The 13474-nt window shown below is 34.1% G+C and overlaps 1 protein-coding gene across 8 annotated transcripts in view; it reads left to right on the top strand.

The window, feature by feature from the left end:
- Positions 1-13474, top strand: part of LOC145674372 (uncharacterized) — a 104921-nt gene that overhangs the window by 46488 nt on the left and 44959 nt on the right. For 7 of the 8 annotated variants that reach the window (XM_081744348.1, XM_081744341.1, XM_081744342.1 and 4 more), the window contains 2 exons: positions 6254-6460; positions 11913-11983. In XM_081744348.1, coding sequence (XP_081600474.1) covers positions 6254-6460; positions 11913-11983 — 278 coding nt within the window. The remainder of the gene's footprint in view (positions 1-6253; positions 6461-11912; positions 11984-13474) is intronic. The other variant, XM_081744347.1, reaches the window with a different exon arrangement.

The following is a 13474-nucleotide window of genomic DNA, read 5'->3' as shown; positions in this document are numbered from 1 at the left end:
ATACCATAACACACACAACAGCGCGTTTTGTGTTTTTGAGCAGAAGGGGATCAAAGTATTAAGAAATTACGTCATATTCTAGGAGGTGTTTTGTTCACAAAATTGAACTGGAAACCCGTTGTTGTGAAGCAAAATAAAGTAGGATGAATGGTTAGTCCAGTCAAGGCTCTCAAGCTCGCTTGTTTCGTCTAGTTGTGACTCACTGTCTTATCACACCCACAGCGGTGAAGAATGCCGCTATCAGCAGAATGCAAGAAAGGGCAAAATGCACACTTGGCGAAAAATCCGTCAGTGCTCATTTCTCTTGCTGCTTACTATATCAATGATATTCAATTCTGTTTATTCTTGTTTTATCTGTCAACTCATGCAGGAAACTGTTGTTCTTTCGTTTGGTCTATATTCCTCAGTCAGTGTTTGCAGTGAGTGAGCGTTCACTAACTGGGGAATACAGATCAAACGAAAGGACAACCTATGTTTCTCCTTTCTATGAGAAAGATAGAAGTAAAAGTAAACATCAATATCGGTGCAATTTTAGGTTTTGTAATGTTTTGTAAGTAGGAAGGAATGATACACACAGTTTGATTTAGTTTGTGATGTCAAGAGATATGTCAGAAGTATGTACCAGAAAAAGTATTAATTGCGATATACTTAACCTTATGTTGTTATGATTATGTTAAAATCCTGGTTTTATCGAAATACCCGAAGCTTGGATTCAAATAACTCTGATGGGGCTAGTAATAAAAATCTCAAATTAGCACAGGATGTAGTACTGTTGTATATGTTTATAGCAAACAAAATACCTTATTGTGTATTTTACTACTACAAAAGTTATAGCCTCTCAAAAATGAAATATACTCAATTGCTGTGATATCGTTTTGGAAAACTAAAGAAGGGCTGTGTAGAAATTTCCTTGTCTTTAGAGCACGTTTATGTGTTGTACTTGTCCTATATGTTGTGTATTGTTTCAATATTGAAACAATAATGATCTATTTGTGTATTTTCCTATTCCCAGCACTTAAATATACAGAGATTAAACAATAGTAATAACCTATTACTATATGAGAGAGAGTACCGTACCCGAAGCGCTTAGCACAACTGAGATTGCAATAAAAAGAAACTATCTTGAAAAGAAAAAAATATATTGTTGTAAAAACAGAAAATATAACTACATGTTAGCAAGATATCCATCCATCATGTTTGATTTTAACAAAATAATTTGATGCAAGTGGTAGAATACGTAACACAGGGTGGTCGTCGTAGTCCTTTGAAATAACGTAACATCTTACAGTGCCTTCTGAGGTAAAAACATATTTGTGGCACCTTCTAGAACCAACAAATCTAGTACAGCGGTCAAAACGTTTTTGTGGAGTTTCGGAGGTCACAGCTATTTCATCTGATTTCACCAGAAAATATTTTCTCCGAAAACGTGCCATTCAGCGTTTTTATATTGAATCGAAGCTCCATCAGTAAAATAAGTTTTTTTTTTCTTCTTTTTAATGTTTGGATGTACTCCTTCAATATACGCTGTGAAAATCTTTTGAAAGCAACAAAATGTCGTTGTATCGTTCTTTAAGTGATCAGTTAAGAAACAAACAGTTTTGTGTTCCAATTTATCATTTTCCTTAAAATAGAACACGAAAGGGTAAACTGTTGCTTGGATATTGTATCCAGTGAAAACTCTGTATCTCATTCTGAAATACGAATGAATAATTTTCTGCAAAATGTGCTAACACCAAACATTCTTCTGCAGTAAGTTCTACTGTTTTCTTCTTGAGAAACTGAGTTTTCCAGTTTCTCCGCTAACGATTCAAAAACTCCACTTTGCTCTTAAGAACTGTGTTCATCTCTGCCCTATCAGCTATTATCCGCTTTTGTACGTAATTGTATGGGGCAAGTATAATTTATTGCAACTGAACTTTGATACGTGTTTTGAAAAAACGTAACCCCTACTTATTCAGTGCGCCAAAACGGGAGCCCTTCAACGGAATATGTTTCATTTTTGAGAGGTTATAACTTTTGTAGTAGTAAAATACACAACAATATCTTTTATTTGCCACAAACATATACAACAGCACTACATTGTATGCTGATTTGAGATTTTTATCAATAGCCCCATCAGACTTATTTGAGCCCAAACTTCATTTTTTTCGATAAAAACCGGGATTTTAACACAATCATAAAAAGGGTAAGTATATCAAAATCAATATTTTTTCTGGTAAAACTACTGATATCTATTGATATCACAAAGTAAAACTGTGTATACCGCTTCTTCCTACTTAAAATATGAAACGTGAAATTGCGCTGATATTGATGTTTACTTTTACTTGTAAGTTTGTCATGTTCTCATCAAACATTTTAGTGTTGAAGTAGCAGTTATCCCTTACACAGTTCATCAGTTGTAGTATTTCTTCCTCTTCGTTCATGTTCCGTTATCTCTCTTATTTCTATGCTACAACTACTTCTCAATTAGTTTCTTTTGTTTTTTTAATGAACAATTTCTGGTAAGATGATGTTTCTTCTAGTTTTCGTTTGTTTCGTCTAGTTTTGTTTACAGCATAAAGGGCCCAAGCAACCTGATCCCGAAAGTTTGCTTACCCTTCTATGTTTCGGATACTTTTGTCTGGATATCTGACAGCGAAAGGCACATACCTGAACACACTCACCAAAGTTATTCTCAAATCGGCGCCGATGGTTTAGAATAGCATAATTTCATTATACATAGCCACAATGATGGAACAGGGAAAAGTGCATGATGAGCCATTTTTATACAAATGAAACATCTCAAAGGTTATGTGTAGTGCATAAAACACGCATATGTTTGGGATCCATATACTTAGTAGCACAAATCGCTAGTTGTATATCATAGTTGTCAATTCATCTAAAATGTTGTTTTAGAATGCAACGAAAATTGCATTTAGATGAATAGTAAAATACAATCGATAAAATGCGATGTTTTGATGTTGCTTCTATATTGTTTCGTATTCGTTGCCAATATAAAGTATTTGAATGCAATTTTGAACAAAGAAAAAAAAAATATTACAAATTACAAATAAAAGTTAAAAAACCTGCTATTCACATACTTATATAATACATGCAGAACAAGCTCAAGACGAAAAAAAATAATTGTTTAGTGTCATGAAAAAAACTCATGGCCGTACTGGGAATAACGCTTCGCACTGCAACAAGTAAGAGTACATTTAGTCTCCTTTAGTGGGAAAATCTTTCGCACTGCTCACGAGAGTGTTAGGTGAAAATTACTTTTCCCTTGTCTCTGGTTCAGTGGAAACTACATGCTTGTATTACATCTTATGTTTCGTCTTAATTTTGTGTTTTCTTTCCTTCTTGTTCTGTTTCCATATTTGTGATTTTGCTTTTGGTTTTTTTTTATTTATTGCTATTAATTTTTTAGCTTAGCATATTTTTCCTCTTTATTTTAGGTTTTCTTTTATTTTCTGTTTATGTGCTTTCTTTTCCTTTGATTTTCTGTTACTTTTATGCATTCTTCTTCTTTCTTTTATTTCTTATTTGCTTTTATTTTTCTTTCTGTTTGATAGTTAGCTTTCTTCTCTTTCCTGTTTTTCGTGTGCTATTAACTTTTTCTCTTTCTTTTTCATGTTTTGTTTGTTCTTTTTTCTCTAGTATTTGTTTTTCTTTATATTATTAATTTTATTTTTGTAAAATATTAGTAAAGTTACATGTCATTTTTTTTTAGCGAGCTAGTCTTAAAATTCTAAAAGTAAGTAACAATAATAAAACTTCCCTATGGAAATATATTTAAGTGTATTTTACAAGGATTGTTAATATTACTGTTGTGCAGCTCTTTAGAAAACAATCAAAGTACTATTGCTTATTTATCTTACACTCGTCGGTAAAAGTGAGTTCTCGATCAGCAATCTTTTGCTTGATTTGGCATAGCTTCCTATCCTCTGCCAGACATTTTGTTTCCATGTGCCATTTCTTCTCTACATCTTGTATTATTTGGTTGGTATGTTTCATTCACGCCCGTCTTCTGGGTATTTTGCTTTCCGACCTTATACTCGTAGCTGCTAGCCTGATTCCTCTGCTCTGTATACATATGCTGTCATCAGATATTTCATCAATTCTGTGTCTGTGTTTTCGAGTTGAGTGTTTTGCCTGTTTGCTCCGAATGCTTTCTTGGAGCTATTCCCTATATTTCATTTGTTTGCCTCTATTATCACTTGTCATTGTACTCGTTAGATAACAGAATTCCTGCAATTCCTATTGACTGTGATTTTCATTATTCTCATTGTTTTTTCTTTCGCTTTCTTTTCTCAACTTACGTTTGGATCTTGTTGATTTTCATATTGAAACTTTTGCGAAGCACTTGTTACATTCAATTAATACTTCTTTCTAAGTGTTGCTCACAGTCTGCCAACAGCTCGATATCGTTAACACTTCTTAGCGTGAATTTTCTGCCCGTGAACAATTTTCCCTAGGCTGTGCTGGTATTTTTAATTTCTTTAATTGCTTCTTTAATGCAGAGACTAAACGGAATTGGTGACAATGAGCATCCTTGCATGATCCCTTCCTGAATTACTGCTTTTCCACTCTTTCCTTCTGTTTCAAATATCTATCTATCTATCTATATACAGTGTATATATATATATAATTTTTATTTTTGGCGGTACGCAACGGTACGGCGTACCGGTACATTTTAATAATAGAATTTTTTTTTTCTTTTGTGTTAGAAAGGGATTGACGAGAAACCTCGGAAATACTAAATAGTAAATATATTTTTATTGAAAATCAGATATTTTATTTTTCTCTCTCTAGAGAAAGATTTGCGAATATTTGTTCCTTCTTGAAGTCAGTTAATTATATTCAGGGACTAGAAATATTTGGACCCTTCTGTCTCGCTCGCTGGCTCGTCCTCGCGCGTTCCTTTTTCGCACTGTAACATAAACGATAAATATTCGTACCCAAGAGGAACGAGAATGGAGGAGACTTCATAACGAGGAACTACATAATTTCAAGCATTGTTAGGGTCATCAGGTCGAAGAGGCTCATGTGGGCAGGTCAGGTTGCCAGGATAAAAAAAGGTAGGAATGCTTTCAAAATCTTTTAACGGTAGCCCTTCAACGGAATATGTTTCATTTTTGAGAGGATGTAACATTTGTAGTAGTAAAATACACAACAATATCTTTTATTTACCATAAACATATACAGCAACACTACATCCTATGCTAATTTGAGAATTTTATCAGTAGCCCCATCCGAGTTATTTGAACCCAAACTTCGGGTTTTTCGATAAAACTAGGATTTTAACATAATCATAAAAACATAAGGGTAAGTATATCACAATCAATATTTTTCTGATAAAACTACTGATATCTCTTGATATCACAAAGTAAATCAAACTGTGTATACCACTTCTTCCTATTTACAAAACATTATAAAACGTGAAATTGCGCTGATATTGATGTTTACTTTTACTTGTAAGTTTGTCGTAGAAAGGAGAAACATAGGTAAATACCTATAGGCCTAGTTTTTACTTCGATCCATTACCAATCAAATGATTTTGCTTTTATCCTTCTAGACCAAGTACTGTTTTCGTAATGAACGTTTCTGTTAACCTTTACAATCGTGAAAGTAGGCGCGTGCCACGAAACAAACATGGCCGCCACTGGCAAACCGCTTCAGATAAACATATTGTAAACAGTTTTGAAGTCTTAAAACATGAAGCAAACGACTGCGTAGGTTTCATAATTTTCAAAAATGATCGAGCAACCACCTCTGGATCACTTCAAATGGATTGACCCCATGGCAACATGAGTCAGGTATCACTCGCACGAAACAGCATAACTACTTTTCAGATAAATTGGATGCCATGCAAACAAACACACACACACACAAAGAGTACTGTTCTCTGGTCGTCTTCATCGCTGTGACTTCGTTCGCTCTGTATTGACGTACGTAGTTCCACTGTTGCACGTGTGTTGTGCCTATTGCGAAATAAAGTAAGATTGTAATCAAGAAATGTGTTAAATAACTAACGTTCTAATTATGAAATGATGTAAATACTAATTATGTATATTAAACGGGGTACGTAATGTGATACTCTTTTATAGACTTCTTAGACTTTTTATATACTTACAAGGGAACATATTTAAACGTTTCGCTGCGCTTAAATGTTTGAGGTCGATTAAGACATACTCAGAGGAAATTACACATTTTGTCCCAAGTGTTTACGTTGTATTTTCCAGAACATAAACTAGATATTAATTTATTTCAGTTCAGTCTTTCTTCCTCTCATTAGATGAGCTGGAAAAGGATGCCGAAGAGGAGCTCAGTGAACGAAAAAGGCAGAGTGAACTTGGTACAGGTTGTAGGGAACGAAGAAGGCAGAGTGATAACGGATCCGGCAGAAGTCTCTCGTTAGCCACAAATGTAGCTACGTCCTATAGAACTCAAATGTTGCCCGAGAGAGATGATAATGTGGGTAAGTAGCAGAAGGCTAGGATTTGTTATAATACGTTTGATAGATAAGATAAATTGGCCAGTAATCGACCAAACACATAATAGTTGAAACTGGAAATATTTTTCCATTTTCTCCCGTTTATGTGGTGGTGACGTTTCTGACAAGTCTTCCCTATAAAGCACTGTCCCGAAATTCATTCCCTGCTAGATCTTCCTCCCTGAAGTAATTTTTAACCATATCTATCCATTTCCTTCGTAGTCTTCCTCTCTCCCTCTCTTCTCATACATTTCCAGTGCTATCAGTTTCTTGATCATAAAGTCGTTTGTTTTTCTGCTTAGATGGCCATACCACTGCGATCTTAAGTCTTGGATCTTAGAAATATCTCTAACGTTGGTTGTTCCCCGTACTCCTCTCCTCATTTTACCTCTTTTTGTTATCGCATACATCAAGCGTAGCGTTCTCATTTTGGCAGAACTTTCTTTTTTCTGTATTGATCGTTTTCTGGTCCGTATTTCATTGCTGGCTTTGTTCTTTACTGTGATTGTGCGGTCACACAGATCGCCGGGCACTTTCGTCCAATTTCGCCACCCCTCTTGCATTCTGTGTGTTATTTCTACGTCTAAATCACCACTCTTAGCAACAGATGAGCTTAACATTTCAGCATTTTTACTTCATTTAATTGTTGTCCGTGTAACCCTACTTCTCCATTTCCTTCTCCGTTGAGCTCGAGATATTCCCTTTTCTTTCTGTTAACTTCTAGGTCTCTATCTTCCAAAGACTTCACACAACTCCCTACTTTCCTTTCAACTTCTTACGTACAACACATCTTGAATTATCCTTACGTATTTCTTTCTTCCTCCACGTGGTTACCCTGTCGTAGGCCTTTGTCAAATCAATAAAGAGCGTATGCAATCATTTTTGTTTCTCCGTAATTTATCTTAGCGTAAATATTGCGTCCGTTGCACTTTCTCCTCACATAAATCCGCTGTTCTTCTGCTATTGATTTTTCTTCCCTTAATAGTGTTTCGAAGATTTTTCCGAAATCTTAATCGTATTCGACATTAATTTGATTCTCTGTAGTTTCCACAGTACTGAACATTTTTCTTCTGCTTGAAAATAGATACTATAACAGTATTCTGGTGCAGTAACACTCCAGGTGTCAACATTCATCTTCTCTTATTTGTTTGATTGTGGGTTTCAATTTTGATATTGAAACATTTTTTTTCAATTTTGATGTTGCATATTCCATTTTGATATTGAACCGTCATTCAACGAATTTTCGTATCTTGTTTCCCACATAAACATAAATAGCAATTTTTAAAAATATGTCGTTTAGGAAAATGAAAGTGAATGTTTATGTATATACTAAATGTTACAGATAAAACATCCAGTGCATATTAATTGCAAACAGTAAGGGAGATAGAAAATTGTCAGAGAGCATATAGAATGGAGAATTCTGCTGCATCAAGGTGTGTTCTATGATAAAACTCGGAGACCCCTCCCCTTCCCCTTGAAGAATATTTTAAGTGAGAAGTATGTCATCTGATACGTTATTGAAATGATTGTATAAAAGAAACAACTGTTTTTGAGAAAAGTTGTTGGTGTGGGGCACCATTTACGAAGACCGAGGAAATGTCTTTTGCTTTAATATTACAGTCTTTTAATCTTTTATATCGTGTTTATAGCAGTTGTGCAAGAACGTAGGTAAATGATGGCTATTCCCTAAACAACTATTGCTCTCATCAAACATTTTAGTGTTGAAGTAGCAGTTATCCCTTACACAGTTCATCAGTTGTAGTATTTCTTCCTCTTCGTTCTTGTTCCGTTATCTCTCTTATTTCTATGCTACAACTACTTCTCAATTAGTTTCTTTTGTTTTTTTAATGAACAATTTCTGGTAAGATGATGTTTCTTCTAGTTTTCGTTTGTTTCGTCTAGTTTTGTTTACAGCATAAAGGGCCCAAGCAACCTGATCCCGAAAGTTTGCTTACCCTTCTATGATTCGGATACTTTTGTCTGGATATCTGACAGCGAAAGGCACATACCTGAACACACTCACCAAAGTTATTCTCAAATCGGCGCCGATGGTTTAGAATAGCATAATTTCATTATACATAGCCACAATGATGGAACAGGGAAAAGTGCATGATGAGCCATTTTTATACAAATGAAACATCTCAAAGGTTATGTGTAGTGCATAAAACACGCATATGTTTGGGATCCATATACTTAGTAGCACAAATCGCTAGTTGTATATCATAGTTGTCAATTCATCTAAAATGTTGTTTTAGAATGCAACGAAAATTGCATTTAGACGAATAGTAAAATACAATCGATAAAATGCGATGTTTTGATGTTGCTTCTATATTGTTTCGTATTCGTTGCCAATATAAAGTATTTGAATGCAATTTTGAACAAAGAAAAAAAAATATTACAAATTACAAATAAAAGTTAAAAAACCTGCTATTCACATACTTATATAATACATGCAGAACAAGCTCAAGACGAAAAAAAATAATTGTTTAGTGTCATGAAAAAAACTCATGGCCGTACTGGGAATAACGCTTCGCACTGCAACAAGTAAGAGTACATTTAGTCTCCTTTAGTGGGAAAATCTTTCGCACTGCTCACGAGAGTGTTAGGTGAAAATTACTTTTCCCTTGTCTCTGGTTCAGTGGAAACTACATGCTTGTATTACATCTTATGTTTCGTCTTAATTTTGTGTTTTCTTTCCTTCTTGTTCTGTTTCCATATTTGTGATTTTGCTTTTGGTTTTTTTTTATTTATTGCTATTAATTTTTTAGCTTAGCATATTTTTCCTCTTTATTTTAGGTTTTCTTTTATTTTCTGTTTACGTGCTTTCTTTTCCTTTGATTTTCTGTTACTTCCATGCATTCTTCTTCTTTCTTTTATTTCTTATTTGCTTTTATATTTCTTTCTGTTTGATAGCTTTCTTCTCTTTCCTGTTTTTCGTGTGCTATTAATTTTTCTCTTTCTTTTTCATGTTTTGTTTGTTCTTTTTTTCTCTAGTATTTGCTTTTCTTTATATTATTAATTTTATTTTTGTAAAATATTAGTAAAGTTACATGTGATTTTTTTTAGCGAGCTAGTCTTAAAATTCTAAAAGTAAGTAACAATAATAAAACTTCTCTATGTAAATATATTTAAGTGTATTTTACAAGGATAGTTAACATTACTGTTGTGCAGCTCTTTAGAAAACAATCAAAGTACTATTGCTTATTTATCTTACACTCGTCGGTAAAAGTGAGTTCTCGATCAGCAATCTTTTGCTTGATTTGGCATAGCTTCCTATCCTCTGCCAGACATTTTGTTTCCATGTGCCATTTCTTCTCTACATCTTGTATTATTTGGTTGGTATGTTTCATTCACGCCCGTCTTCTGGGTATTTTGCTTTCCGACCTTATACTCGTAGCTGCTAGCCTGATTCCTCTGCTCTGTATACATATGCTGTCATCAGATATTTCATCAATTCTGTGTCTGTGTTTTCGAGTTGAGGGTTTTGCCTGTTTGCTTCGAATGCTTTCTTGGAGCTATTCCCTATATTTCATTTGTTTGCCTCTAATATCACTTGTCATTGTACTCGTTAGATAACAGAATTCCAGCAATTCCGGTCGACTGTGATCTTCATTATTCTCATTGTTTTTTCTTACGCTTTCTTTTCTCAACTTTCGTTTGGATCTTATTGATCTTCATATTGAAACTTTTGCGAAGCACTTGTTACATTCAATTCATACTTCTTTCTAAGTGTTACTCACAGTCTGCCAACAGCTCGATATCGTTAACACTTCTTAGCGTGAATTTTCTGCCCGTGAACAATTTTCCCTAGGCTGCGCTGGTATTTTTAATTTCTTTAATGCAGATACTAAACGGAATTGGTGACAATGAGCATCCTTGCGTGATCCCTTCCTGAAATACTGCTTTTCCACTCTTTTCTTCTGTTTCAAATATCTATCTCTATCTCTGTCTCCCTCTCTCTCTCTCTCTCTCTCTCTCTCTCGATATATATATATATATATAATTTTTATTTTTGACGGTACGCAACGGTACGGCGTACCGGTACATTTTAATAACAGATTTTTTTCTCTTTTGTGTTAAAAAGGGATTGACGAGAAACCTCGGAAATACCAAATAGTAAATATATTTTTTTTTGAAAATCAGATATTTTATTTTTCTCTCTCTAGAGAAAGATTTGCGAATATTTGTTCCTTCTTGAAGTCAGTTAATTATATTCAGGGACTAGAAATATTTGGACCCTTCTGTCTCGCTCGCTGGCTCGTCCTCGCGCGTTCCTTTTTCGCACAGTAACATAAACCATAAATATTCGTACCCAAGGGGAACGGGAATGGAGGAGACTTCATAACGAGGAACTACATAATTTCAAACATTGTTAGGGTCATCAGGTCGAAGAGGCTCATGTGGGCAGGCCATGTAGCCAGGATGGAAAAAAGTAGGAATGCTTTCAAAGTCTTAACTGGAAGACCAATCGAAAAACAACCATTAGAAAGACTGGGCGCAAATGGGAGGACAATATTGAGGTGGATTTCGCAGAAATAGGAATACAAAGTAGAAACTGGATCCAGTTGGCTAAGGATAAAAGTCAGTGGAGAGCTTTTTTGAACGATGTATTGGACCTCCGGGTTCTATAGGCCATATAGTTACTTAGTTAGTTTTAACATAAACCATAATGGCTCCGAAGCAACCAGATTTTTATATATATATATATATATATATATATATATATATTTCTGAAAGGACTGACCTCCTACAGTGAAATAATGCCAACAAATTTATCTGTCGCTGAAGTTCGACTAAACAAAAACCCAGTACAAAAATTCTGTTGGGACTCCACCTCTATACTTTCTTCGCAGAGGAGCCTTTGCTCAGTTCCTGTTTTAGTGTAACGAAATTATATTGTTATTGGTTTTATTTATTAGGTTATTGGTTTTATTTTCTTTATTAGGAAGAGTATTAAGAGAAAATATCCCCTATTTTTTTTTTTTTTTTCGCAAAGTTTATCCATTAATTTAGTAGAGGCTTGTATAGAGCATTTTGGCATCATGATTAGTATTCTGAAGAACATTATGTGAATGATGTTGTGTATGTGTATTGAAATTCAGTATTTGTGGAACTATTGATGCCTTTTGGAAACAAACGACATCAGCTTGCTTACCTTCACCTGTTTACAAAAAGAGAAATATGCAAGTAACAAATCACTAGAAATTATTTTCATTATGTCTATTGTAGCCTATTGTAAAATTAAGATGTAAGATGCAGACATTTTTAAAATATCTTTATATATTTTACGTAAGAGTTTTTAGTTACATGACTGCAGTGATATACTACTGGATATTATTATTATTATTATTAATAGTAGTAGTAGTATCATAATAATAATAATAATAATAATAATAATAATAATAAACGTTAATCTACTTTAACTTCCACTATACAGCAAGATGGACAGTGAACCAAGTACCAGTCAACCAGAGAGCGGAGATGGTAGACTCCGCGATGCAAACAGAGGTGAGTGGCTAGAAGAATGACATGTTTAGTACTTTTTAAGAACCGGTTTTTTATTTATTTTTATTTATTTAACAATTACCAGATACAGCCCTGAGGCCCTTTTATACTGGATATATAACAAATAACAATAACAACAACAATGGAAAGGATTTGGGAAGGTATCGGCCAGGGCCTGTTTTAGTAGGTACCATCCCGTCAGCTTAGATAAGTAACAGAGTATAATAACAACAAATTAAATATAAGTTATATAATATTCTTGTGGGAAAAGCGTTTAATTCAAGTTCGCCAAAACTAATATTTGTTGCAGTTTTCGAGGTCCTGGTGTAGAATTACAGTAGGAGCAGGGCTTAGAATAAGATAGTTTTCGTCATTTGTGGAATTTCCAGTACAATAACACTTTGACAGTGCGTAGAAAAGAAAAGAAAAAGAACTGTTAATTTTCTTGTCATTAAAACTTTTGGCTTGGACCCACAATATGACTTTTAAGCAGGATTGGATTGATTTAAATCAAATTCCAAAATAAATTAATGAAAGTGAAAATAATAAAATCCCGTTTCTGTTCTGTTATTTCGATTATGGAAAGTAATAATCATAATACAATGAGACTCAAATGTATATACAGCACACTATGAAAACGAGTGTCATGCAGAGGATGATAAGAGAAAATCCCGTTTTGAACGGCAGAGGAGCAATCTACTTTCTTCTCTTCGTAACGTAGGGTTTTTAAATCGTTAACTATTTAAAAACCCTACGTCCAACGGGGAATATTTAGAGGGCTCCGATCCTTTCTCCGAAACTTTTTTTTTTTATAACTTTAGGCGAAATTTATGTTTTATACATATTTCGTGCCGCAAACTAGTTCCGATTTTTTAAAAATATGTCCCTGCCAAATATAAGCAACTTTTGTGAAAAAGTATCATATTGATAAATGTTGCTGTACTTTTTCTTATTGCTTAAAAAACATTGCTTGGGATTGAAATAGGCTAACGATTGGGGATTAATTCAAAATTGAACCCCAATACTTTCACTTAAATTGCATAATTAACATTTAATACTGATTTCTAATGTTTTTTCTTCAGTTCGCGACTTGTACTATAAAAGGAGAAACATTTGATTTAAATTTTAAAAAATGTTTTAAGTAAAAAATCAAAATATTTTTTAAATCCTGATTTTTTTCTACCCCAATTTTAACTTACCTCAACTAATCGCTTTTTTTTCACAGAATGTGTAGTTACACTCAAAATCGCATAAAAAGTTTACCGCTTCTGATCTTTTTACTTAATAGCAATTTTGGTTGAAATCTCCAGAATACAATCTCCAGAGGTGTGCCAGAGCGGTGGGAAACGCCCTATAGTATTCGGGTTGATACTGCATAACTGTCTGTGCAACCACCAACCACACTGAATTCAGGCTTCGGTCGTGATTTCGATCCCACGCTAATACCACATTATGTCCTCCATGGCATCGTTGTATTACACCCATTCACGTAAA

The sequence above is a fragment of the Thermobia domestica genome, chromosome 17 (genome assembly GCF_964235325.1).
Source record: "Thermobia domestica chromosome 17, izTheDome1.hap1.1, whole genome shotgun sequence".
Lineage (NCBI taxonomy): Eukaryota > Metazoa > Arthropoda > Insecta > Zygentoma > Lepismatidae > Thermobia > Thermobia domestica.
This window is presented reverse-complemented; position numbering and strand designations above follow the sequence as displayed.